General features: G+C 34.7%; 1 protein-coding gene across 1 annotated transcript in view; it reads right to left on the minus strand.

Annotated features, from left to right (window-relative positions):
* MYO6 (myosin VI) overlaps positions 1–24,950 on the minus strand; it is a 105,210-nt gene that overhangs the window by 9,374 nt on the left and 70,886 nt on the right. Inside the window, exons 18-32 of the mRNA XM_059467396.1 lie at positions 23,687–23,860; positions 19,936–19,974; positions 18,197–18,290; positions 16,715–16,845; positions 16,525–16,602; positions 15,481–15,610; positions 14,640–14,730; positions 13,274–13,424; positions 11,725–11,933; positions 11,271–11,349; positions 9,395–9,555; positions 6,089–6,118; positions 5,526–5,564; positions 2,231–2,334; positions 856–987 (exon numbers count right to left, since the gene is read on the minus strand). Of these exons, the coding sequence (XP_059323379.1) occupies positions 856–987; positions 2,231–2,334; positions 5,526–5,564; positions 6,089–6,118; positions 9,395–9,555; positions 11,271–11,349; positions 11,725–11,933; positions 13,274–13,424; positions 14,640–14,730; positions 15,481–15,610; positions 16,525–16,602; positions 16,715–16,845; positions 18,197–18,290; positions 19,936–19,974; positions 23,687–23,860 (1,642 nt within the window). The remainder of the gene's footprint in view (positions 1–855; positions 988–2,230; positions 2,335–5,525; positions 5,565–6,088; positions 6,119–9,394; positions 9,556–11,270; positions 11,350–11,724; positions 11,934–13,273; positions 13,425–14,639; positions 14,731–15,480; positions 15,611–16,524; positions 16,603–16,714; positions 16,846–18,196; positions 18,291–19,935; positions 19,975–23,686; positions 23,861–24,950) is intronic.

A 24,950-nucleotide genomic window follows, 5' to 3' on the forward strand; every position in this document is an offset into this window, starting at 1 on the left:
TCTCCCATGAACTATGTGACAGGAACACAAATATCAAATATAATGGAACAAAAAGACAAAAGGAATGATCTGACTAAATGGTTCCATGCATTTACTATAAATTGATCCTATAAATTTCTTAGATTCCTTTTATACAGATGATCAACAGACTTTTGAGGTGGAATGTTGGGAAAAGAGTAACAATCCACTCTGTAAACACCACTCCAGAAACCAGGTACAGAATTTCCAGGTCTGGCAGTCTGAAACTCCCACACTTCCTTGATGAATGCAAGAGAAACTTACTCTGATTAGTGTGTTGCTTTGTCAATAAGCACCAGCCTGTGAAATCAGTAGAATGAGGGGTCTAAATAGAAAACACGGTCTACATAAAATTTGTCACCCCATGAGCCAGAATTACAGCATCAACACTCAGATTTTATAAAGGAGGATGTAACATGATGTATGTAAGCAGTGATGTAAACAACAGAATTAGTAGCACCTTTTAAAAGTATCTACACCTATGTCTACATGGCTATATATTATATTAAAGTAGTACAGCAATGAACATTTAACAAAAATGCCAGCAACTGCATCAGTAGATCAAGAACTCTTTTTAACAGATGTCAGATGGATGTGAGAAAAGGTTTTAAGAGAGAGCTGTTCAGCATAAGAAGCTGGGTCTACCAAAAGTGTTTTAATTTCTGTGAAGAATTTGCCAGTTTCAATCTTTCCAAAATATTTACCTTAAATCAACATAAAACACTCCTAAAAAACTCCAAGTTTCTTCAACCTAGCAAACCCAGAATACATTCAGAAATGTTCTCTTTAGAATATTATCGCCAAAATTACTATAAACACAAAACTATCTCTCCTCACCATAGTCTGTGACTGATTTGGGAGCACGCTGTTCTGTTTCTGCATTGCGTTTCTTATTCTTGGATTTCCAAGCATGATACACCTTTAGCCTTCGGTGGAACTCTTCTCTGCAAGCTGCCAAGAGTTCAATATCTATCCCAAAAAAAAGGAGAAGGGGAAGGCATGAGTGAGAAAAGTCAAAAAAATATTTCTTAAATGTTTTTCTATATTGATAAGATATATGATTGGAGATCAAGCTGTGACACTAATAGGATAAAATGTAATATAAAAACCCCTCACTCTCTGCAGCACAGGGCCTGTGTTTTATGGCCCAAAAAGTCCCTCAGATTTGATGAATCCCTTCTGCTTTAGAGTAAAGGCATTCCCCAAAGTAGCTGTTGTACTGGGATATTTGGAGCAGTAAAGTGCTACAAATATTTCTGTTGACAGTATCACAATACAAGCAGCACAGAAACAAATTTTAAATAAGTTTAATTGCACTGCTGAACATTATTTCTGCAACTGAAAAAAAATAAAAACAGAAATTTGACTGCTTAGATTTGTATTCTTTTCTCATGTATGTATTTTAATTTTTCTGAATTTCATTATGCTAGGAATTGAATGATGACAAGGATTTTTCATTAGTCATCTCAGAGTATCCAAGCTGGCTTCATGAGGAAAGAACTCCACTTATTATTGCACCATCTACATAGCTGAAAACATTGCTCCAGTCTTGCATATGTAAAAACACTAAAAGAGAATGAGTTACTTTCCAATTTCTACATCCAGGAAGAAATTCTGAGTGATCTTAAATTACAAATTAACCAAGTGCTTTCAATAAGAAGCAGGAAGAAACAGTAATATCTAAAAGACAAATAATTCTTATCTATTTCTATCTTCAGAGCACTGAGGCCAAGGTGAGTAATGCCCCACTGTAAGCTTCCAAAAAGAAGTTACACATTGTGAAAATTAAAGAATAATAGGAATATCTAAGACAGAACATATTTTTGCTTTCTTTATGATTTGGTGACAGCAAGAACTGATAGCAAAAAAATTCTTAGAACATGCAAATCCTAGGTGAAGCACTATAACTACTATTCCCTCTGTGGAAGTACATCAAATGGAGTGAACTTAATTAAGAAGTTATAGCATGTATTTTATGCCCAAGATGTTTATTATCATAAATATATAATCCCTAAAAGACATAACAATGGAAATTCTGTTTCCTTAATATGGAAATAGCTTTGTGTATTGTTCCTTTGGGGGTAAGAGAATTTTTTAAATTAATTTTTTATTCACTCAAAGTCATGTAAACTTTTAATCTTTGTTATAGGAAGAAAGTAACACTTTTTGTATAACTACAACTTGAACTCTTTCTGAGAAAAAAACCACTTACCACAGGAAGTGTTGATTGTATCACGAAGCTCTGCATATTTCCACTTACTGAGATCATGCTTCTTAGTACCAGCAGCAGCTTTTGTGGCTTGCACTGCAGGACCTCTGCAATTATTTTTAAAGTATGTATTTTCAATATATATTTTTCCAAGTATTAAACAGGAATTTTTTTAAGAAGAGGAAGAGATCCCATGATCAATAATGTGTCATATTTATTACCACACAGACAAAATACCATAGTATTTTCAAGTTGTTTAAATTATCAAGAGAAAATGAAAATATATTTTATGCTCAAAATCATATCATAATCTGATTTGCCTCCTAAAGATTAAAAGGAATTGCCATTGATACTTTTCAGGTATGGAAAGACACATATTCTGAGTATCTCATCCCACATTGATGTACATTTTACTTTGTGAGAACCAAGATGCAGAAAACAAAGACTGAACATTTTTAGTTCCATTCAAAAAACAGACAAGGAAAAATATTCCTGAAGGAGAAGGAAGAAAAGACATTTCCTCTGCTATTTAAAATTGATCTAGAACAAAGTCCTTGTTCCTAACCTTAAGAAAATATTCTGTCTTTGACAAAAACCTAACTTGAGAGAAGAAACCAAACTAATTCTATATTGGCCATCTAATAACAGCAATATTTATTCTATGTTGGGAATGATGATATTGATCATCCAGGTCATCAAGAGTGATGATATTTATCATCAAAGTAAAAAAGATCACTCGAACTAAAGGCTGACCAGTAAAAAAAGACTCATTGAAACTCAGTATTTTCCAAAGGCAAAAGGTCTTCACCATGTGTAGGTAATGTCAAAGTAAGTCAACAGCAAATGCAAGTGAGGAATTATTACTAAAATCTCAATCATCTTTAGGAAAATGTACAATGTTTCCATGTACGAAATGAACATTAGATATAAACGTAAGCCTGAATTTCTTTTTTTCCCCAAGAAATGTGGTATGGATAAGTGGAAGAACCCTCTCTCAGGAACAGCAAACTTCCTGTGGATTATTTGCTTATAAAATAAGTTGAAAACACTGCAATGTTCAGTGATGATCAGCACATCTTTTAAACACTAAGGAATTCAAGAGTAGACACAAGATTTTACCAGTCTCTGCTCATGACTAAGAACAAAAAATGAATTCTTTCAGGATCTGAGGGAATTTCTTCAAAAGAAACTAGATCTTTAACAAGGTAGCAAAGTTCTTGATGCAATAAGAAAAAACAGGCTTTTTCATTGGAAGGTCTGTTTGTGCAGTAATATCTTTGTGGGACAGGCACAGTATTAATAGGTATAATCTAGTGAATATTATTTTAACATTTATTTTTCCATAAAGGTCTCATGTGGTACCATGAAGTTTTATGTTTATTTTCCTTTTTTAATTAGAAGGTTATAAAAAACTATTATAACCTGAATTTTTTCTTTATGCAGATACAGCAGTTTTGAAAGCAGAGATAACAAATGCAATTTAAATTTCATTGAATAAACCTAACATTCCTCTTAATAACAACTGAACCATCTCTTCAGTATAATTAAAACTACAGAATCTTGCTGTTGGAGTAGCAGCTTAATGCCTACTCATACTACTAATCCGAGTCCACACAGCTTCCAGTTGGAGCTTGAGAAGTTGAACTTAAAAAATTGACTTAGAACTACTCATGACTGTAAAACAAATAACTGGACAAACTTCTTCAAAATATATAGTTTAAGATTTTGTTATATTCTGTAGGACATCAAGGATTCCTGACAAATAATTTGCACTGCCTGGTGTCTAACCTTTTCGAACCTAATTTGACAAATCTTAAGGATTTTCCTTATTTAGCAACATTACCCACCACTCTAAGAGTTTGCTGCCTAATTTAGCACAGCAGAACTAGAGCTGTACCCTCTCTGGTTAAACTAGTAATCTTTAAGAATGCTAATCCAATTGAATGGCTTAGTCTTTCTATTAGGGTACTACTCTGCACTCTGAAGACCACTTGCTTGTTTTCTACATGACTTCAAGCATAACAGTCTGTCAGTAAGAGGAGCATCACATTTGATATTCCATCTTCACTGCTCCATATGAGAGTTATCTATCATAAACAGTATTTTCAGACTAAAAATACAAAAGATAGTCTCATGTCAAAAGTTTCCAGTGTATGAAAAGTGAGACAAATTTATTTAAACAAGCAGATACTGAGAAGCATTGCATTTTGAATTCAACCAGAACACAGAGCCTGATTTGGCCCCAAAATTTTTTCATCTTTTTGTACATTAAGAATTGGCCACTGTCATTGGAACTATGTCAATATATGCAATACAATATGGCCATTTAAATTCATATGCTACCTTAATTACACATGATGTGGTTTATTCCTATTCTTAAAATAACACTGCAGGAGAAAAATTTAGTTACCAGCTGCATTCCAATCATCCATGATACCACTAGAAAATCCATTAAACATGTGAGACTGAGCATCTTCAGACTATACATACATAGCTTAGTAACTTGCTAAACATAGCTTAGTAACTTGTTAAACAACAGATTCCCTTTCAAAACCTCTAAACATTTTTTCTTCTTCTGTAAGGTTCATAAAATCAATGTCAGAGGTTATTTCTACCATCAAGTTGCAGAAAACACTTTCTATTTACTTGCTGATATGGAAGACAATCTCAAACATTTCTTTGAACAGAGTATCAGTATTTTACCAACTAGTATATTCAGACCAAAACCTGTATTTATCTTTTCTTCTGCATCATGCATAAAATCTCACATTACCATTCAAGAAATCCCAGAAGGGGATTTTGTTTGGATATCTTAAGAGGGTTTTTAATATGGTCTTACCATGGAAATTTTCAAAACTGCTTTTATTTTAAGAGAACTCTAATGAGAATATTTCCTTATTAAATGCACCAACAATTACATTACTGTTAAATGACTTCATTAGCTTTGTGCTGAATCTGTAGAAATATGCCTTTAAAAGATGTGGAGCCTTGAGCTCTGTTTATCACAAAGGTGAGAGGAGAAGAAAGCTAGAGAAGCATTAATGAAATTACAGAAAATTACAGGGTACATGAACTATTCTTATTCTTTTTCAATATAATAAATTAAAATAGCAAAGAAATAATTGCTAAAAAAAATGGTAAGCGCAATTTATCTGAAAGAAATAACTTACTTATCTGCTTATCATTTAAAATAAACTCAGATTCCATTACTTTTAATTCCATAATAATTCAACCCGTTTAATGTGTGATTTGTTTTTAGAAAATGATTGATTCACTGGTGTTATACCTTCTCACCTACCTAGACAATATTTCTGACATTTCTGTGGCCATTTGTTCCCTACAAGAAAATTGGTAAATGAGCATAAACCAAATATATGGATATAAAACCAGCCTTCATAACTGTGAAAGTGTCTTGACAATCAAACTGAAATTAAATTAAGTGCACAGGAAACGACTACTTATTTTTAATTATTTCAATTCAGACACACACACAAAGATAGTTAGATAGATAGATAGATAGACAGACAGACAGACACACACACACATACACACAGAGCCCTGATTCTGTAAAGAACAAATTACGCAGGGCAGTGAAAAATGGATGGTATGTGAAAAACTTTACAGCAATTATATAATGATTTTTGAATAGATGTTATTTGGTATATTTGGTTATTAAAGGGTTTATTAGATGTAAGCAAAGTAATGAATATAAGGCATTAAAAATTGATTTAGAAATTACAGATGCATACTAACAAAGATTACTATGGGGTATTAGTAAATAAGATGACAATATCAATTTCTTTTGATTAATTAATGTAGCTTTTATCTATTAGAGCATTCAAATGGAAAAAAATGCCATACGCAGTCATTTGTGGCTTTGTTCCATTGGCTCTGCAAACAGAAGACATTTAATGTTAGACAAACTACTACCTAGTTAATATTTTAATAATCTGAAGCAAGAAAAGGTGGGTCATAGCATTTCCTGCTCTCTCACATCTTCTTTATTATCTTATGAATTTTTATTATTATTATTTTTAGCTGATTATATAAACCTCTTTTCCCCCCCAAAACTTTCTCATTCAATTATGACTTAAATTGTAATCTGGGGAAAAAAAAATGTACAAGTGAAAGCTTCCCCCAGCCTTTCTCCCCGGTCCAATCTTTCAAAATCAGAGACTTTGAGGCATACTACTGATCTATTTCATGCTTGGATAAGCGTGTCACAAGAAATAGCAGCAATCCTCCTGTAGCTGCTCTGGGAACAGAATGGGTGCTTCTTCATGCAAGCTGTGAACAGACCCCAAGTCTAACTGCTGTACTGGAAACACACAGGTGAGCACAGGTAGCACTATCTGTGCTAAATTAGGACTTTTGGATTGTTCCAATGCAAAACCCAGGACAGATACACTCACAACACTCTTCTAAGACTAGCTTTCTTTTGATGTTATATGCCATACTGTACGTTTCAATAAGCCACATAAATGAATAAAAACTACCAGTTGAAAGCAGATACCTACTATTTAAATTATTTTTTTACTTAACTGCTAATCATTACCTTTAATTTACCCCTGGGTGCAGTAAATCACATATTACACATCCTTTCAAATGGTGGATGAATAGTAAAATTGAATAAAGCTAGAAGAGGTCCAGCAGATCCAGCACAGAATAAGCCCAAATGAAAATCCTGGATGTGCTGCCAGAACAAACAACTTTTCTTCTTTGATAGAAGCCAACAAATATATTTTTCAAGGAAACTGTTAATACTTATGCCCCTTGAAATATCTATGAAAGCTATGAAAGTGAATACAGCAAGGCACTGTGAAAAAAAGAAATAAACTACAGGCACTCAAGTTCAAATATGACAACACAAAAGTGTCGTGTATTTCTTAAAACTGAGCACATAAAATCACACTTTTCTTCCTCTTTTCACTCAACAGTTACAACCATACAATGGAAAATACCTTTATTTTCTTCATGCCAATATGTAAGGATGAAACCAATTTTTACAGAAGTGCCATAACACTGTAAAAGCAGTACACTGCATGAATTCAGTATGAAGTCACACATGCTTTATCTTATTACAGCAAAATTTAACAGGGAAGGTATAGATACTTATAGAAAAGCCAGTGATTTTAGTGTATCACACGCTAATATGTCAGTCTCAAATGTAGAAGACTGTAGACTATAACTTCTTTAGAGTCTAGCAAAATTTTGATTGGTATAATATAAAGGAAGTCCTGAGACTTTATGATTTAATTATTAAATTACATAATTTGTTCTAACCAATAGTTTTCATTTCACTGAATTTCTTTAGCTGCTACCTTTAAGGCAACTCCTGAAATTACATGAAAATCCTCTGATTTCAATAGAAGATACTGGGGCCTGGGTAAGGTTTTAGTTTGATTTTAAACAAGCCAAAATAAAATCAAATATTAAATTAAAAGCATTCTATTCAGGTTTTGAATGTGCAATTAACTATTTGAAGTAGACTTTGGAAACAAGGGAAAAAAATTTGCCAATGAGATAAAAAAGATCATTCATATAAGCAGAAAAATCTATAACTTCTTTTCTAGATTTAGGTATTATCTTGCTCAAGAAATTATTTCCATCTCTATGCTAACATGTTCAGACCATTGAGTACTTTCCAAACACTAAGAAGGGTCTTCAGTCACCTACCAGCTGCACAGCAGAACTGTGCTAGCTACACAGCAGAGAAACTGGCAGTCAAAGAGTTATGACGACAATTAGCTCATCATCCATTCTGGGATTATACAAGAAAGACCAATGCCAAAATCACCTATGAGCAGTAGGAAACACAGTGGAGGTTAGAGCTTCACTGACAGAAAGTTACTGAATTCTCTGAGCTCTTGTCTATTGCATCCCTTCTTTCATATTTAAGAGAACTCTGCCAGGTTGCAAGACTAGAGTGACTTTGTGTCTACCTTTAAAGTATTGCACCAAAATCCAGACAGGGAGAGTGGTGAGGCACTGGAACAGCCTTACCAAGGAAGCTGTGGCTTCCCCATCCCAGCTTGGATGGGCCTCTGAGCTACCTAGTCTAATGGAAGGTGTCCCTGACCATGGCAGGGGGCAGGAAAGAGATGGTTTTCAAGGTCCTCTTCCAACCCAAACCATTCTGATTCTGTGAATGGAGCATGTCAGTCTCAGTCAGAGACAATTTGACAGCTATTGTGGTACCGAGGGAAAAAACACAACCATTTCAGTGGAACTGCCCAGAAGTCAGTATTGAACATGACAAAAAATTACCCATCTATCTCAAGCAAGCATACAGTTATTAAAAAAAGTATACATCTAGATGAAATTTGGGTAGCAAAAGAAACACATCTAGGAGCTTGAAATTTCGTGGCAACACAAGGGATTTTCTTGCACTCATTTCAACAACAACAAGCTGAGTAGTCATATTAATGAAGTCACCAAGTATGTGACCATGTTCACAGGTCCCTTTATGCAACTTGACCAATAAGTACCATTTTTACTGGAACTTCTAAGTTGCTTCAAGACATCACCTTTTACACATGGAGAGCTCTTGCTCTGCAGACAGGCAGTGTGGTTCTGTGTATCAAAGGTGAAGCTCATCTTATCGCACATCAAAAATTGACACAAAACAAGACTAACACTTAACATTTGAACTCATCTATGTTAGGTATTTTCATTCCACTTGAAAAAACTTACCAGTCAGGGCCCAGAAATTACTTTTATTTCTGCAGTCAAAGAGAGCTTCTTGTTTAAAAAGAAAAATCTCACACAAATTCACTGTAAAAATGGAACCATCAAGTCCTAGCAAAGATGTATGTTATTATTACTTACCACTGAAGAAATTCTATCCCCTACTTTAAATGAGTCATAAAAATCAGGATTCTAAATTAGCCATCCTTGTTGGAACTCAAAAAAAGAGACCTACAGTCATGTCCAACAGCACCTACAAAATTACTGATGTAGCAAAATGCAAAATGAAGAAAGTCTAAGCAAAAGCAATCTAACAAATTTCAAAATTTAATTTGAAAAACATTCCAATATACTGACTTAAAGCTCCATTTAATGAACACAAAGTTCCATTAACCAAGCAAGAGCATAGTCTTTTCAAAGGGACCAGGATAGGTAGAAAAGAAAGCACAGAGAGGAAAATGTAACTCCTTGACTCCATACCTGCGCAAACCTAAATCCAGCTGTGCCTCATCACTGATGAGCTCTGCCTCACTCTGGGCAATCCTCATTGCAAGCTCGTGGTCACGGCGCTCCTGTTCAAGCACTGCCTGGTGCTGCGTCTCCTCCTCTCTCTCTCTAGCCAGCTGAGCCTCAATCTCAGCCTGTTTGAGAACAGGACACCTTTAGCCTTACCCAATAAAAACCAAAATGCTACATGAGCAATATTTGAAAAAACTGCTATGTTGTATATTAGCTTTTGAAAACACGTACAGTTTACAGAAATGAAAAATTAACAGCATTAGTATTTAGTTTGACCCAAGAAAAATGAAACAGCTACAAACTGAATCTTGGTTTTCATATAGCTTATCAAATATTGTCCACCACTTATATTAACTTTTTTAATAAAGTGCCAAGTAATTTTTTTAATATATGAATTATTTTGTTGATTAATATAAAAATTAATGTTCAGAAGTTTTCAGAATCATTAAAACTCAAATGAAACAGAGGCTATGGCTGCTCCTCCATAGCACTAACACAATACTTCCTTGATATTCTGTTCTTGGCATCACAGGACTTTGTAATAGGCACTACTTTGGATACAGGTCTGTATGTCATTTTGAAAAGGGATTAAGACAGACACTGGAATTCTCTGTGGAACTGATCTAACTTGAATTTAAGCAAATGGTAAAACTTCCAACTTAGTGCAGTGCAGGAGCAATTCAAATATACTGCCTCTGCAGAGTCAAACAACAGCAGCAGTTTACCATCATTATTTCACAAAAAGCCTTGCACACACAGTAAATAGAACAGGACCATCCAATTCATACCTTCAAAAGGCACATACACCAAGTTTTAGCAGTGCCCAAAAATTAACAAGGAAACAAAGCTGCTTCCCACCCATCATTGTGAAGTTGCACCACTAAAACCTGTACCATTACACCAGTGACTTTACTTTATGAATCTTGTTTTAGATTAGCTGATAAAACCAACCACCAGGAGGAAAGATAATGAGAAAGGAAGTGTATGTGGGAGAATGAAACACCTTACAGGATTATGTATCCACTTGGATCCAAACACAGCATTTTAAAGTAAAAGTGTAAATTACATTCTGCATCGCAGATATCCACAGCTCAGAAGCCAAGAAACATTGATAAAGACAATCACTATAGATGTTCTTTTTTCATAAGACTGCTATCCCAGGTCACCCAAGCAATCTCCAACAAAAAAGGAAAAGAGGGATATAGGATCCAAACACACCTCTGAAGGAGATCTCATCATGAAATCAGTAAGAATTGCCATAAATCAAGGGGAAAGGTAGAGGAGTGGGGTTTGAGCTGCATGTATTTAGTGTACATGAGTGCAGCCAAAGGAGCTACCAAGGACAGTCCTGCCTCCTCTCATTATTACTGGTACTCTCAAAGTGTTTGCAGTTAAGCAAGTAAATAACACAATCAAAGTCGAGATGTGACTTTAGTAAAATAATGCCAAACTTGCCTGACATGGACCACCCACAAAATCTTCAAAGGCTAAACTAGGATTCTCCAACGTTGCATGTTTTTAAAATAACTTTTAAAATCCTTTAAAAACAGATGCACCTCCCTCAGAATACTTGAAGTTGCATAGGAACTAGAAATAGGTCATCTGTCTTGGCATATCCTGAACATGACATTTGCCCTATATTTACTAATAAAGCAACACTGGTGAATGACTCTGAGAAATGCATTTATAGAAAGAAGCCAGTAGACTTGGTGGAGAACATATGCTATAAAAAAGATTTATAAATAAGTAAATGAATACAAGAAAACAAAACACACAACCCCAAAACCATCACAGTAACAAGAAATCCCCCAAAGCCACACACAGCTAATGCATTAACCTGAATACGCTTTTCTTCTTCTTCTCTCTTTTTTCTCTCTTCCTCTCCCTGTTTTCTCTTTGCCTCAATCTCAGATTTCCTATTACATAAGAGGAGAAGAAAATGAAAACATGTTATTATGACACAAATGAACAAGAAATAGTAAGAAATACGAAGTCTCTTTCATAAAACTGATTGGTAGTCCACAAATCAGTACAGTTCTGATTACAGGATATGTAAATTATGAAATTTTTCAAGTTCATCTGTATTTCCAGCTGCATCATATAATTTCTTCCATATGATCTTCTGTCACTTGCCTTACAAATCACTGGGAAAGGAAATGTTTCAACACTGCACAGAAATACAATACAAATTATTCTGTAAGTGAAAATGTATCAAAAACAACTTCATTTAAAAGCCTTTCCTGTTTTCTTCTGATTCTATAACCAGCAACTTATTCAAACTCAAGACTCACAGGCGTCTTTCCTCTTCTTCCTTCCTTCGTTTTTGGTCTTCCTCTTCACGTCTCTTTCTTTCCTTTTCCATTTCCTCCTGGATGCGCCGTAGCCTCTCTGCTTCGTCCTCTTGCTGCTTCTTCTTTTGCAGTGCACTCAGAAGCTGCTCTGAGCTTTTAACTAAAGCATCATATTCTTTCTGTATCTGTTCTCTAGTCATTATAGTGGTCTGCAAAAATAATAAGGGGGTAATTGTTTTTTATTTGTACTTCACTTTTAAAAGAACATACTTAAAAATATTAAGTGAAATGAGATCACTGAGCACTATATTTAAATCATAAATACACCTCGGAGTTGGGAAGCTTGAGTCCACTCTTCCCTTTCTTTCTAAATCTAAGGACCCATTGCTCTTCCCCTCTCCTATAAAACCATACAAAGTCATCTCCATTTCATCACTGAAATTAACCTTAACTTCCTTTCAAAACATACCTTCATATTTTAAATCTTGCAGTTTTAAGCAACAGAAATTAATTCTTAGCATGCTAAGATGGAAATTAAGGCCTTCCCTGTGTATTTTGCATTGTGCTCTTATCTTCTTTAGTGGTTATTTACAGCTCTGCTTTTATGTCATAGTATAAAATAGTTTTTCTTAATATTTTGCTAGCACTCAGAAAAAATACTGCACTGTGTTGTGACTTTTTCTAAAAAGTTATAAGTAACAAATTACAGGTTGAAAATGCTTCAAAAATAGCCTTTGCTAGACACATTTTCAAACCTTATTGACAGGTACAATTTAATTTCATTTTACAATTCACATCTTACTAATAAAACTGCAAGATGGGGGTTTGCTGACCTTTACTGATAGTGTATCATGATGATAATCAAATGACATCATTTTCATTAGAAAAGAGAACCCTAAGCTGATAGGTTAACTCTACCATCTTTTCAACAGTGATTTTAAATAGAGAAGTCTTAATATGGTACACTAAGAAAGCTATAATATTGCATGAAACATTTTCTAACATTAATAAATGCCAGTGTGCCTTCATTTTGTCTTTGTGCTTCTGTGGTAAGAAAGAGAGGACTACAGATCTGAAGCATAATCAGCAAGCTGAATTCTCTTTACTACCAAGTTTGAAAAACCTCATAACTGGAAATGTCTCTAGTCTGTGATAAATGCCTTGTTTCAGCCCTTATTAACTTAAAATATTGGCAATGGTAATTGGTATTCTGATAATGGTAATAATGGTAATTGGTATTCCAATAGTGAAAGCAACAAACAACTTATTGACAGCACTTGTCTCGTAATATCAACATGCATTTTTTCTTTAAAACCTTCAGTGCCAATTTTGACACACAGATACCAAAGTCATATGCACCTATTTTCAGGATTCACTTCAGTTATATTTACAAATAGTTTTAAACAGGAATTACCCAATGACTGAAAATTAAGACCACAATTTTAAAGTATATTTTCTGTTAAAAAAAATGCATTGGCCTTCTCCTTTAGATGAAGCTTTTAAAAGATTCCAGTACAAAGCTACTTTTTCTCTCATTATTATCACATACCTTAATTTTGGTCATTGATGCATCAATAGAAGCCTCCAACTCCTTGACCTGCTTGCTTGTCTCTGCTTTTCCCTCCTTCAGAGCACTTACTACTTCATTAAATTTATCAAGTCTCTTCTTCAGTGTACGTACTTTTATCAGGCCATCAATGCTGTGAAGGTAAGACAGCTTATTTGCTTATTTGAAATAATTTTGGAAGGTGATATTATTAAAACTCCACAAGTCACTCATATAAAAAAGGTAGACGGGGAGAGAAGTTATGCCTTCTGACAAAACTCTCCCTCTTCTCTGAAATCTGAACATTATCACATCAAGTAACTAAGCAATGGAGCCTTTTCCAAGCAGTAACTAAAATTACTTAGCAAACAGTGGCTCAAAATGGAAAAATGCATTTTTATTTTGAGAATTAATTTGGGTAGGCTTTATGTTTTTCTCACAATAATAAATGGATACTAATGATTATTAGTATCCACTAGAGGATTTTAACTGGAAAGGATAAAGGCTGAGTAGGGCTACTTATTCAAAGAGCAGTAACAGAATTAATCAGATAAAACTCTACTACACAGTATTACATCCCAGAATGAACACCATTACACCCCAAAGGATTGAGAAAACAAGGCTGGGGAGGAGTTCAGGAAAACTCAAGAGTTTTTTTAAGAACCACTATTGAAGGCCGCACACAGAAGTTACAAAACTGCAGACAATCTTCCTAAACAGATATCACTGTACTGGGATTTGCAAATCAACACACAAAAGTAGAAACAAAATCAAATCATTAAAGATGAGCACCAATTAGCTAAAAAAAAAATGTCAGAAACGCCAAGATTCAAAATGAAACATAATTCTCAAAGGATGTAAAAGAATTTATGAGAAGCCCACAACTAGAACAGAGCTGTGTCTCTGTCGAAGAACATTAAGGTGTCAGCAGAGCTTAATTATTGAAGCAATTTTTCCATCAGTATTCCCTGCCATCAGATAATGGAATAAATTTCATGAGGAGATAAGACATTTATTATTTCTAAGATAAAAATGAAAGGGAGCCTATAAAGGTAGGAACTGGTAAAGGACAACAATTAACAAGCTTAAATTAAATTAGACAGACTTAAAAAAATTTTAAAAACAAGGTTGTCACTGAAGGATTTTATGAACAAAGAGATAAAGAAACATCTTTAGGAAAGGTTCAGATTTAGTCTATGCATCCTTGGAAAAGAGTGAAGGAACACAGAACCTCTCAGTCTCCTTCAACTGTACTTAGTATCACTCTATGATTTCAGATAGATTTAGTTAATAAAGTAAACCTCCTCTTACAGTCCCATGAAAATATTATTTAAAACATACTTTCTTCAACCAAGGAGTATCTTCTTACCGTGGTTTGTGCTTTCTCTTGCAAAGCCACATACGAATAGTCTTTTGTATTTTAATGCAGGCACTGGCTCGATACTTTATCTTATTTTTCACTGTAAACACACATAAGATAGAATCTTAATGTTTTATACAGTTTAACACAACTTCTATCTTCCTTATACATTTGATGTCGCAAAACTGTATGCAGACTATGTGTGCCTGAGAGCTTTTTGTATATTGGAACCACAACATTTAAGAAACAGAATAGCAGAATTCACAATCTTGGGCCAGGCACAGAGGCTCCCACCCAAAGCCAACAGGAACAATGAAATGTGGGCACACTCATACATCCCTCCAGATTCAGATACCAGTAACTTTTGTTAAAAGTTAGAGCAAACCCAAGATTTTATTGTTACAATCTCTGATGTCTGAAATCTCCTAAGAACTCAGAAATTCTATTTTCTTCACTATAAACAGCAACAAATAATAATCAGTCACAGACTGTGCTGGCCCAAATGCACAGCCATGTGTACACTGGCATAAGGCCTTTATGCTCTTCTTCCCCATTCTAATAGAGTTTTCACCCTCCACGTTATCAGATTGCTGACATTCTGCATCAGACCCTTCCCCATCTCCCAGGTACCTTTTCTGAAGCACACCACAAGTGCCAATCTCTATTGCACACCACCTTATTCCTATTCTGCTGAGTAACTTCAAGAAAAATCCCACCAACCTTGAAATCAGTTACTCAGAGTTCAGTATGTATCTGCTATACATGTCCTTGGCCACATTTCAAGGTGTTATTAATTGCTTTGCTGTATTTTTAACCAACATTTTGAGTTAATAAAACATAAGACACATACATTTAATCACCGAGAGAGAACACCATTGAACCTTTTTCCAACGACTGCAGATAAGCCAGCGATTCACTCGTTTAACCAGCTCTGCCAAGTGATCCGGATCAGACTTCATTATCTGATCGAACTCTGCAAACTAAATGACAATTAAAACAAGTTTTACATATTAGGAGAACAGAGAGTGTTAGGTATTATTATTTGAGATCAGGCTGAATTGAAATTATTTACATAAACTGTATGTCATTATATCCGGTTTCAATTAAAGTCAGTAGATAATTTTCTTACACTTTGTTGTTTGATGATAACAGAAATTAAAAGCGCAGATTTTTTATATGTTTGCTGTATGGATGTCCAACACTTGGCATTTTGAATAATATAACCGTTTACTAAACACCAAAAATACTTATTGTCAAAATTTTTAAAAATCAATTGTTTTTATACATCCTGGAGATGAACTCTGGCCTTCCACAACTTCAAAACACATCTAATTATGTATCTGTGGAAAAAAATAAAAGCTGAAAGCACTTCTCAATTTTTAACCTTTGTATAAGTTTCCCATTGAAGGCAACGTTTTCTGAAAATCCTGCTCTTCTGCTTTTCAGTAAATATAAGACAGGAAGAACATTTTTCTGGGATTACAATAATTTTCCTTTGTCATCACAATAGCTCTCAACTTATCTCCTTACTCTGAATAGAAGCAGCAATGTTCAGAATCACAGAAGGAGATTTCAGTTATAAACAGATTTTACTAGAAAATATTTCTTCTTGGCTCTGACTTCATCTTTCTAAAAGTCAACATAATTCTTGGAATACAAACATTGCATTAGAAATACTGCAGCATCAGCAACAAGACTATAAACCCAATTGTATCCATACAAATTTTGTGGTTTATTCAAAGAAAATGAACAAAATTATTTATACAAATCCTGGGCAACCTTATTTAGGTTGGCCACTCTTTTATCAATGTGTTAAACAATGTCACTTTCAAATGTCCTTTCAAATGGAAATTATTTTAAGATTCATAATCATGAACTCCAAGAAAAAGATTACCTTGCCGGGTCTAAAAAACACCTTGGTTAGTCCGAATTTGTAATCATTTTCATTCAGTCCCAGGGCTTTAAATAGGGCCTGAAACACAGAAAACAGAAAGGATTAAATTCTGCCTCCTTCAAAGAAACATGAAAACCAACATCACAATATATTTTCTCATGTGGATGATACAGAAGAATTATTTTCTTACTTTGCAAAAAAGCCTAGGGTCCAGTCGAGCCAATTTTTCAGGCAAGTATTTCTTGTACATATTATACAGTTCATGAAATGAAGCTCGTGACGGGAAACCACCTTGCATCAAATCCAGAACTGACACCATCCCTAAATTCACAGACACATATATAAAACCTGGGATTAGTAACATGCAAATTAAGCAGTGAATTTTATGATAAACAGTAAGTAGGTTTATGACATAAGACTCAAAGACATTGTTCAGAGACTAAACCACAAAGTTCACCTGGGATTTGATCAAGCCTGTAGCATTTTTTGATTATGTGATCAGTCACAAAAAGTTAATACTGAACACATGAGAAAAGCCCATAAGGTTTTCTCCCTATTTGAGAAGTAACACTCAATCATCCATATGATTTTTCTTCTAATATTTCTTCCAAAACCTTTTTTCTTTTTCAGCAGATTTGACAATTTCATTTTTAAAGGGAAGACGAAAAGACCCAAATCTACACCCCAAACCACCAAATAATGCCCAACCAGGCATTTATTTCAATCATGTGAATGGTATTTGTGAGACCTGGTGCAGATACCACGTGCAAATACATGTGCAGGGCAGTGCTAGAACATTTAGTGTACTTGAAGTACAAAGTATCAGCTGCTAAGATGTAACATCAATGTCCCCAATAATGTTACAATATTTTGGCTGCAACTAGTGTATCAGTAAATCCCAGACACTGTCAGTAAGATTCAAATTACTTCAGCAGCAGAGGCTATACCAGCTTTTACCCCTATTTTACATATTCTTATCCACAGAGGCTGCAGGTAAGTTTTTAAGTTAGACCTTAACTTGTGGTTGCTGTCATAAAACTTAATCTTCTGCATACTTGCTTTCAATAGAAATTTAATTTGTTTATACTGTCTTTGTTTTTCAAAAAGTTCAGTGGGGCATGAGCAAATAAAGCTATACATTTGGAAAGCATCTAGCATTTCAAGAATAACAAAGATGCAGCATTTCATCCATGTTAGGTGTTCAGCTCCAAATCAAATTAATAGTGATATAAAAAGAAACTTTTGAGAAAGCAAACCAGTATAATTAAACTCAATCATAGTATCTATAAAATCAAAGAATGCTGGTGTGCTTCAATTGCTAGATATCTCAGCTAACAGTGACTGCCTCTAAATGCACACAGGGTTTCTAACACTTCAACTGCCACAGAAATTTTAAATTTTATTGTTCCAGGCTGAACTGGTGCCCTATTAATACTGTGGGCAACTCTTCTTTGCAAGAAGAGTCCTAATGCCAATTCAGATGAATTATTTCTAAAATGAATGCTAAGTCATTAAAAATCTAAATAGTTGTTTATAAGGCATAAATAACCTACCTTCTAGAAAACAGATCAAGCAAGGAAATACTGCTTTCATCCCACATATTTCAAACTTACAGTAATTTATAATCACCAAAGTAAAAATCAGAGGGAAAAATACCAGAGGCATACATTACCTGAACACTGAAGCTGAGAGAGAATCTGTCCTCCCTCAAAGTGGTGACTTGTCATCTTTAGATTAGGTTTGATACAGCGAATAAAGCTCGACCCCTATGACCAAAGCAAGAAGTTAGCAAAATACACAGATTTTTAAAACTCCTAAAATAACAGTTAAATAATTAAGACTTATGGGGGTGGGGGGGAGGGGAAGATACAAAATAACAGTATTCTAAAAGAGAAATGCTGACATTATCATAGAATCATGGAATGTTGAGGGGTTGAAGTGGGCCATAAAGATAATCAAGTCCCAACCCCACCCTTTTTCTCTCCTATACCAGTTTTGCACTGAAACCTTGATCTTGATGTAACTGATCTCAATGCTAAGCCATTAATTGGATCCTCAATTCTGTTGAATTTTCACTCAACTATTCTCTTTAACATGTATATAATCTGTTTTATGACTCTAGATCCTACTACCCTCAATATCTTCCATAGTCACAACACTAAAATGCCCCAGAGTTCACATGAGCAAACCAGACTCTTGACAGCAGAATCATGCCAGATGAACCTGACCCTCCTTAACTTCTACTTTTTACAACTTCCTTTGGCTCACAGCTGCAGTCTCCCTTCCCTGATGTTCCAGTCTGCTCCTCTGCTATGACCATGCGTGCTACAGTGCTACACCACTGCTCTCTCTGATGATTTGACATTCAGCAAGGAAAACATTTTGCCGAGCACCACCCAATTATTCAGATTTTCCTTTAACAGGTGACTGCTAATGACAACTTTGCATATTCTAAAACAAAATTGGGACTGAGAAAACATAGTATTAAGCCTGATTTGTGGCATATTCTCTCTTTTTCCATCTCTCAGTTGAGAATGAGACAGCACCTGCCAAGGGAACTCTACATTAACAATATCTCCCCAATCACAGATTAGCTAAACTCAAGAGTACAGCAAGCCTGGCCACACACTTTTTTCCCTGGACTGTATTTCATTTCCAGAATGTTCTGGGTGAAATAGATCACCTTCAGACCAGTCTCATGACTGCAGTAAAATCGTATATGCTGGCTATACTCCAAGCACCCCACTCCTTTGTTTCCCTTAATTTTCCACCCTTTTTCTTTTTTTGACAGAGCATAACCTAATATCTATAATTGGTTAGAACATGTGGTCAAGAGAAACAGCACTGTGTTCCTACAATTCCAAGTTCTAAAGTAAAATGGCATGTTGTACATGGAGAATTTCACAAGCTATCTAATTACATCAGCCAAATTAACAAATATTCATTAGGGGACTCAGTTTCCTTGACCACTTGTGCATTTACAGCCTATCAAAAAAAGTAAAATGAAAAAATATTTAAATGACTTTATGGAACATTAAAACAATAATTAATAATAAATTATTTCTTAAATTACTTACTTCTAATAAACATTTCTAAATTTTCTATAAATTAGTCATCAATGATAACCAATGCACAGAAAGAAGTAAAAGAGACAAAACAGGAGATTGCAGCACAGACAGATTTCATACTGCTTATTCAGTTTTTTTAACTTTCATTCTACAACTTTTTTGAAGGTGGTTGGTTTTCCTTTTTCCAGTAAATAAATAACCATTACATGCACAAGAAGATGTTCCACGTAGCTGCAAACTCTAAAGTAATTACTAATCACATTTATTGTAAGCCCTAATATTGAGATTATCTACTTTGTTTTACATCAGAAAACTGTGAACCTTCATCTGTATATATACTTACAGTGCTGTGAAGCTTCTCAAGAAGCAAATTTAACTGAGTCTGTAAAAGAAAACAGGTACTTCAAGAGCCTTGCCATGGCATGAACAGAAATGTACACACCAAATCGAGGTACAGCATTACTGCATGCATGTTCATTGTTAGTGAGACAGAACTGATAAACCAAACATTCACCAATTTTAATAGACAAAATCATGCAAGTGTGCATGAATGGCCCTGAGGAAATTGCTTGTATTTAACTTTACAACAATACTGCATGGACTAGTCACTTATTACAAAAACATGCACGTCCATTTGGGAAAATAAAAAATAATGACTATGTAATAAAATTATATAAAAAATTAGACCAATCAGCAATCATTTTTAAAAAACACACTGAAATTTTGTGAAATCCCAATTTCAATCTATAACAAGCATTATTTGTGTGTTACATAATTAACACAAAGTATATTCCCAGGCTTTCCTTCTGAGGTTTTTTTTTATGTTATGTCAACATTTACCTGCAATGATCTATTTCTATTTCCAAACTTCCAACTTTTTAATTCTCTATTGATGACAAAAAACTACAATTTTAAAATTACACTTGCTGAGGTTACATTTAAATATACTGTGATGAGAAAAGCCTGTAATACTACTATTATTTGCAGTCAGGTTTTCAGGATAATCAGAGACTTAAACCTACCAGAGAAAATAATTTAGAGTTGGTATTGAAAGTAGTTGGTAGGGACTTTAAATACTCCAAAACCACATCAGAAAAATAGCAATATTTTTACTTTAGAGGTGTGTCTGGGTTTTGGTTTTTTGGGGTTTTTTTAAACATAATTACTGCTGGGCTAGCCTTTCTAGTTTTTTAGCTAACTTTAAGTATATAGACTGCAGCAATACAAAATTCAGTATGTCCTAACGTATTCTTTTTCAGCACTGGTAGCAAAATTCGAAGGATCTGACTTCTGACTGATTTCTTTTAGCCAGATCTTTCAATTACCTTGAATCCAAGAAACAAGATCTGTATGGGTAGTGTGCATCACCTACAGCTGCCAGTTGTCCCTCTGGTAGATAAAATTGGTTTGGGATTTTTTTAACTTAACATGGATGTGGTTAGAAAGAGTGCCACAAGAAGCATGACAAACACTAATAACCTCCTGCTCAGTTCTCACTTACACATACTGTTTATATTTCAACTTGATCATAATAATTATGTTTTCTTAAGTCAGAAACGCTGAAGTTTGCAAGAGACAGACTAATTTCCATCAACAGAATACATTTCTGCTTGAGGAAAAATACCCCTTCCTTATACGCTGTGATTTGACAAGAAATAAGCCAAAGACATTCTCAGGTGAACTTCTTCAACAAAATCTGTATATGAGCAAAACATATTGCTAAAACTACTGCTATTTGAATTGTCACAATTTAATACATCATTAGCATAAGGTAAAATCATCTCAGGCAATCTTGAAGAGATCCAGTGATAAATGAATCATTATTTTCTCAACTGATTAATGAGAATTAATTTTAATTAGTTATAAGGAAGGGATGTGCGAAGGATTTCATAAAGAGAAGTCCCTGTAACATCATCAATAATTGATATAATTAGAAGAAGTTCTAATTTCAGTAGTTCAGAAGACTGACTTACAAATTAATGCACAAAGAATTCTTATTCTTAAAGAGATGAAATATGTAGTAAGAGAAAAGACCTTATTTTGATGTCATCTGAAGTGAAATATTCAAGGCTATTAGTGTTCATCAGCATCACATGCTGTGTCTGGGAAGGTAACACTAAATGAATTACTGAAGTAACACATACATTCAAAATGCCATGGAACTTGAAAACATTGAAAGAATTATAGATTGATGGGCCAGATCCAAGAAGGACATGAGTTGTGTTCTAGGTGGAGAGGGGAATACCAAAGTAACAGAAGGAAATCCAAAGAAGTTCCCCACAAAATTTCTGCTTCACTTTAAAAGTGCCTCCCTTTTAATTCACCTCTCCTTGGGCAGTGGTATAACGCACAAGACTGCACCACTGAAGGTGGGCTGCCAAATCCGAGAGAAACTGAAAATCCAGATGGAAGGAAGAGGAAACTACCTCAAAAGATCCCCCAGTTGATTTCATGTTTAAAATACAGTTCTAAAAAATAGTGGATCCTAGCTTGATTTAAAGCAGACTCATGGCTGCAGGGTTTGCTCAGGACATGGCTTATCTGTATGCAACTTTTCAACTTTTCAGACTACCTGATGATCATGTATTTTATATTAAACCAATTGCTGCACTTTAAATCAACAACTACTATAGAATAGGAAGGAGTTAAAAAGACTCATCAGAGCAAAACTCAAGAGAGCAGCCTGCCCAATTCCCAATTAAATGCCCAAACCACTACCTTACAAGTCAGGCCCTGTATTCTGCTCTTCATGGCATGATAAAAAATTTATTTCTGGCTACCTAACCAAACAACTCCAGGAAGGTGTAATGAGAATACCCTTTGTCAGACTGACCAATATCTTGGTGTTCACTACAGGAAATAAAATAGCCATAGAACACAATACAGTATAGACCTGGAGCAGAATACTATCGCTATAAAAAGCAAGTGTGCTGCTAGGTTATCCTTCCTGGTTTTTAGCCCCTGCTGAAGAAAACAATTTTTTAGAAAACAGTTCTAAATGCTAGCCACAAAATATGATTATACAAGAAGGAATTTACCTTGCAGTCCTGATCCAGTACTTAACCTTGCTATGGAGCAGAAATGCAGAAACACTCTTCTGCTACTGGCAATGCCTCACTCCATGTGCAGGTGTTTTGGACTATCTAAGACACTTGCATTCCCCAGGGATTGTTTCAGGAGTCTAGCTAGGAACATGAGGGGGGTTTTTGGTGGCCCTAGGTAAGATAGCATACCAAAACTGTTTCAGCACTTGACTTGAAGGCATATAAATCCTTCATTGGATCTGGCCCAGATGTGTTGAAAAGAGCTCTTGCTGAAATTGCTGCAGCTCTACCAACTGTAAATCCACGAGACTGAAAAATTTACCTGCAGCCCACGATGTGCCTGCTTTTCATCTCTTAATTCCCCTATTGTTCTCTTTCTAGCCATCCTGAGCTGGAATAGTCCAGCTAAAATAAAACTGCTGAATGAGAAAAGGATGCAGAAAACATTTGGAGAAGACAAGGTTTGAAGGTCAGCTTTGCAATATCAGAAGAAAGGAGAAAATGAGGAGAAGCATCAGATTCAGGTATTGGGAAGGGAAACATTCAGCACAATTAATATCTTCCTGTGTAAGCCATGACTAAGTATATATATATTTCAGAAAAGGAAAAACTATGGTTAAATTAGGTACTGAATTTTGAGAGTTTGGCCAACTGTAGGGAATCAATACATCTTCTAGAAGGTAAAATTACAATAGGATGGAAGAACACATTTTGTCATATCTAGAAAATTTTAAAGTCCACCAAATCCAAATTTACATCTCAAAACCTGTTGAATAAAGACTTCTATGTGACTTTGAAAGATTCTGACCTAAAAATCACTGTATAACCTCTGTAAGGACTATTATGGAAGATACTTTTTACAGAAATGCAGAGCATGTAGCTTAAAATGCCAGTTTCTTATAATTCACCAGAAGAAAACCATCTCTTTAAGCAAATTTTCTTCTGAATCTCAAATTACTGCTAGTTCTCCCAACCTTATGTTCTATTTAATTCAAGTAACATAAAACTGGCATATATTACAAGATAGGACTCTTTACTCTATGATTTTACCTTGAATTTGTTACCCACACTGATGAAACTGAGTTTTCCAGCTTTTTGTTTGGGATCCCTGTTGTTGTTAGTGTTGGCTTCAAACAACTGTCGAACAAATTTGTCCTTGGATTCACATATAAGAGATTGAAGAGACATGTGCAAAGCATCATTGTTTTTTTCCACAAATTGCATCTGAAAATACAACCCAAAAGATAAAAACACATTTGTTTTACTGTCCAAGTTACTGCAGTCTAATTAGAAAACTAAAGGAAATATAGTTACATATTTAAAAAATTAGCAAGAACACATGGGGTAAATATTAATATATTATTTCAAACAACTTTTTAGCTGGATACACAAAAGTCTAATGCCAGAGAGAAAAGACATTCCTAAATTTGAAGGATGTTGTTGGAATTATGAAACCCGAAGAAAGGTTTGGTGCCTTTAAAGAGAGCAGTTGTTTTTTTGTTGACTTCCACTTCCAGCACGCAGCACATCATCATCACCTGGGAGTTCTGAGAAGCTTAATTCTTCACTGCCTGTAATATCACTTAAGATCTATTTTGAAATGGGAATCAATGTGCATACTTAAACCTACACAGTTTGGCAAATGAAATGAAAACAGGTTATTTTAGAAGTACTATGACTATTTATGAACACTTGATTTATTAAAACATATTGTCACTTCCTACAGACTTTATATATCTGATTTATTTAAACTGGATCACTAACTTTGAGAAGAACAATACATTACAGAGAAAGTCAAGAGGTCAATATATTAGTATCCAATTTCCCATTTACAAAATCCTCAACAGTTTTTGGTGGAACTTAATAGAGACCCTAATATTAATGAACAAAAGATGGCAAGACTTCTTTGAAGAAAATGCCAGACGTCCCACAAAAGGGTGGGATTCTTCTTTGATAAGAATCAAAGGATTAACACAGGCCTCCAAAGTTTCCTTGGGCCATGAAGACACAAGAGAGGAATATGTATGCAGCCAAGTAAGTAATGCAAGTAGCATCCTTCATACATGATGAAGTTATACAGACCAACAAAGCCTTATGGATCTTCATTTTAACTTAAACTTTCATTTTTGAAAATTGATGGTCTAGATACCGGCTTCAGGTCTTACAATGTTTTTGTACAATAAGTAATAGCCAAAACAGCACAAGAATCTGGAATGTATTTTGAGGGTAGCAATTTCAGGTATTTTGTATTTTTACACGAATGAGTCCATTGCCAGTAGAAATGGAAAACACAAAGTATGATGCGGACTGTGTA

The sequence above is a fragment of the Ammospiza nelsoni genome, chromosome 3 (assembly GCF_027579445.1).
Source record: "Ammospiza nelsoni isolate bAmmNel1 chromosome 3, bAmmNel1.pri, whole genome shotgun sequence".
Taxonomy (NCBI): Eukaryota; Metazoa; Chordata; class Aves; order Passeriformes; family Passerellidae; genus Ammospiza; species Ammospiza nelsoni.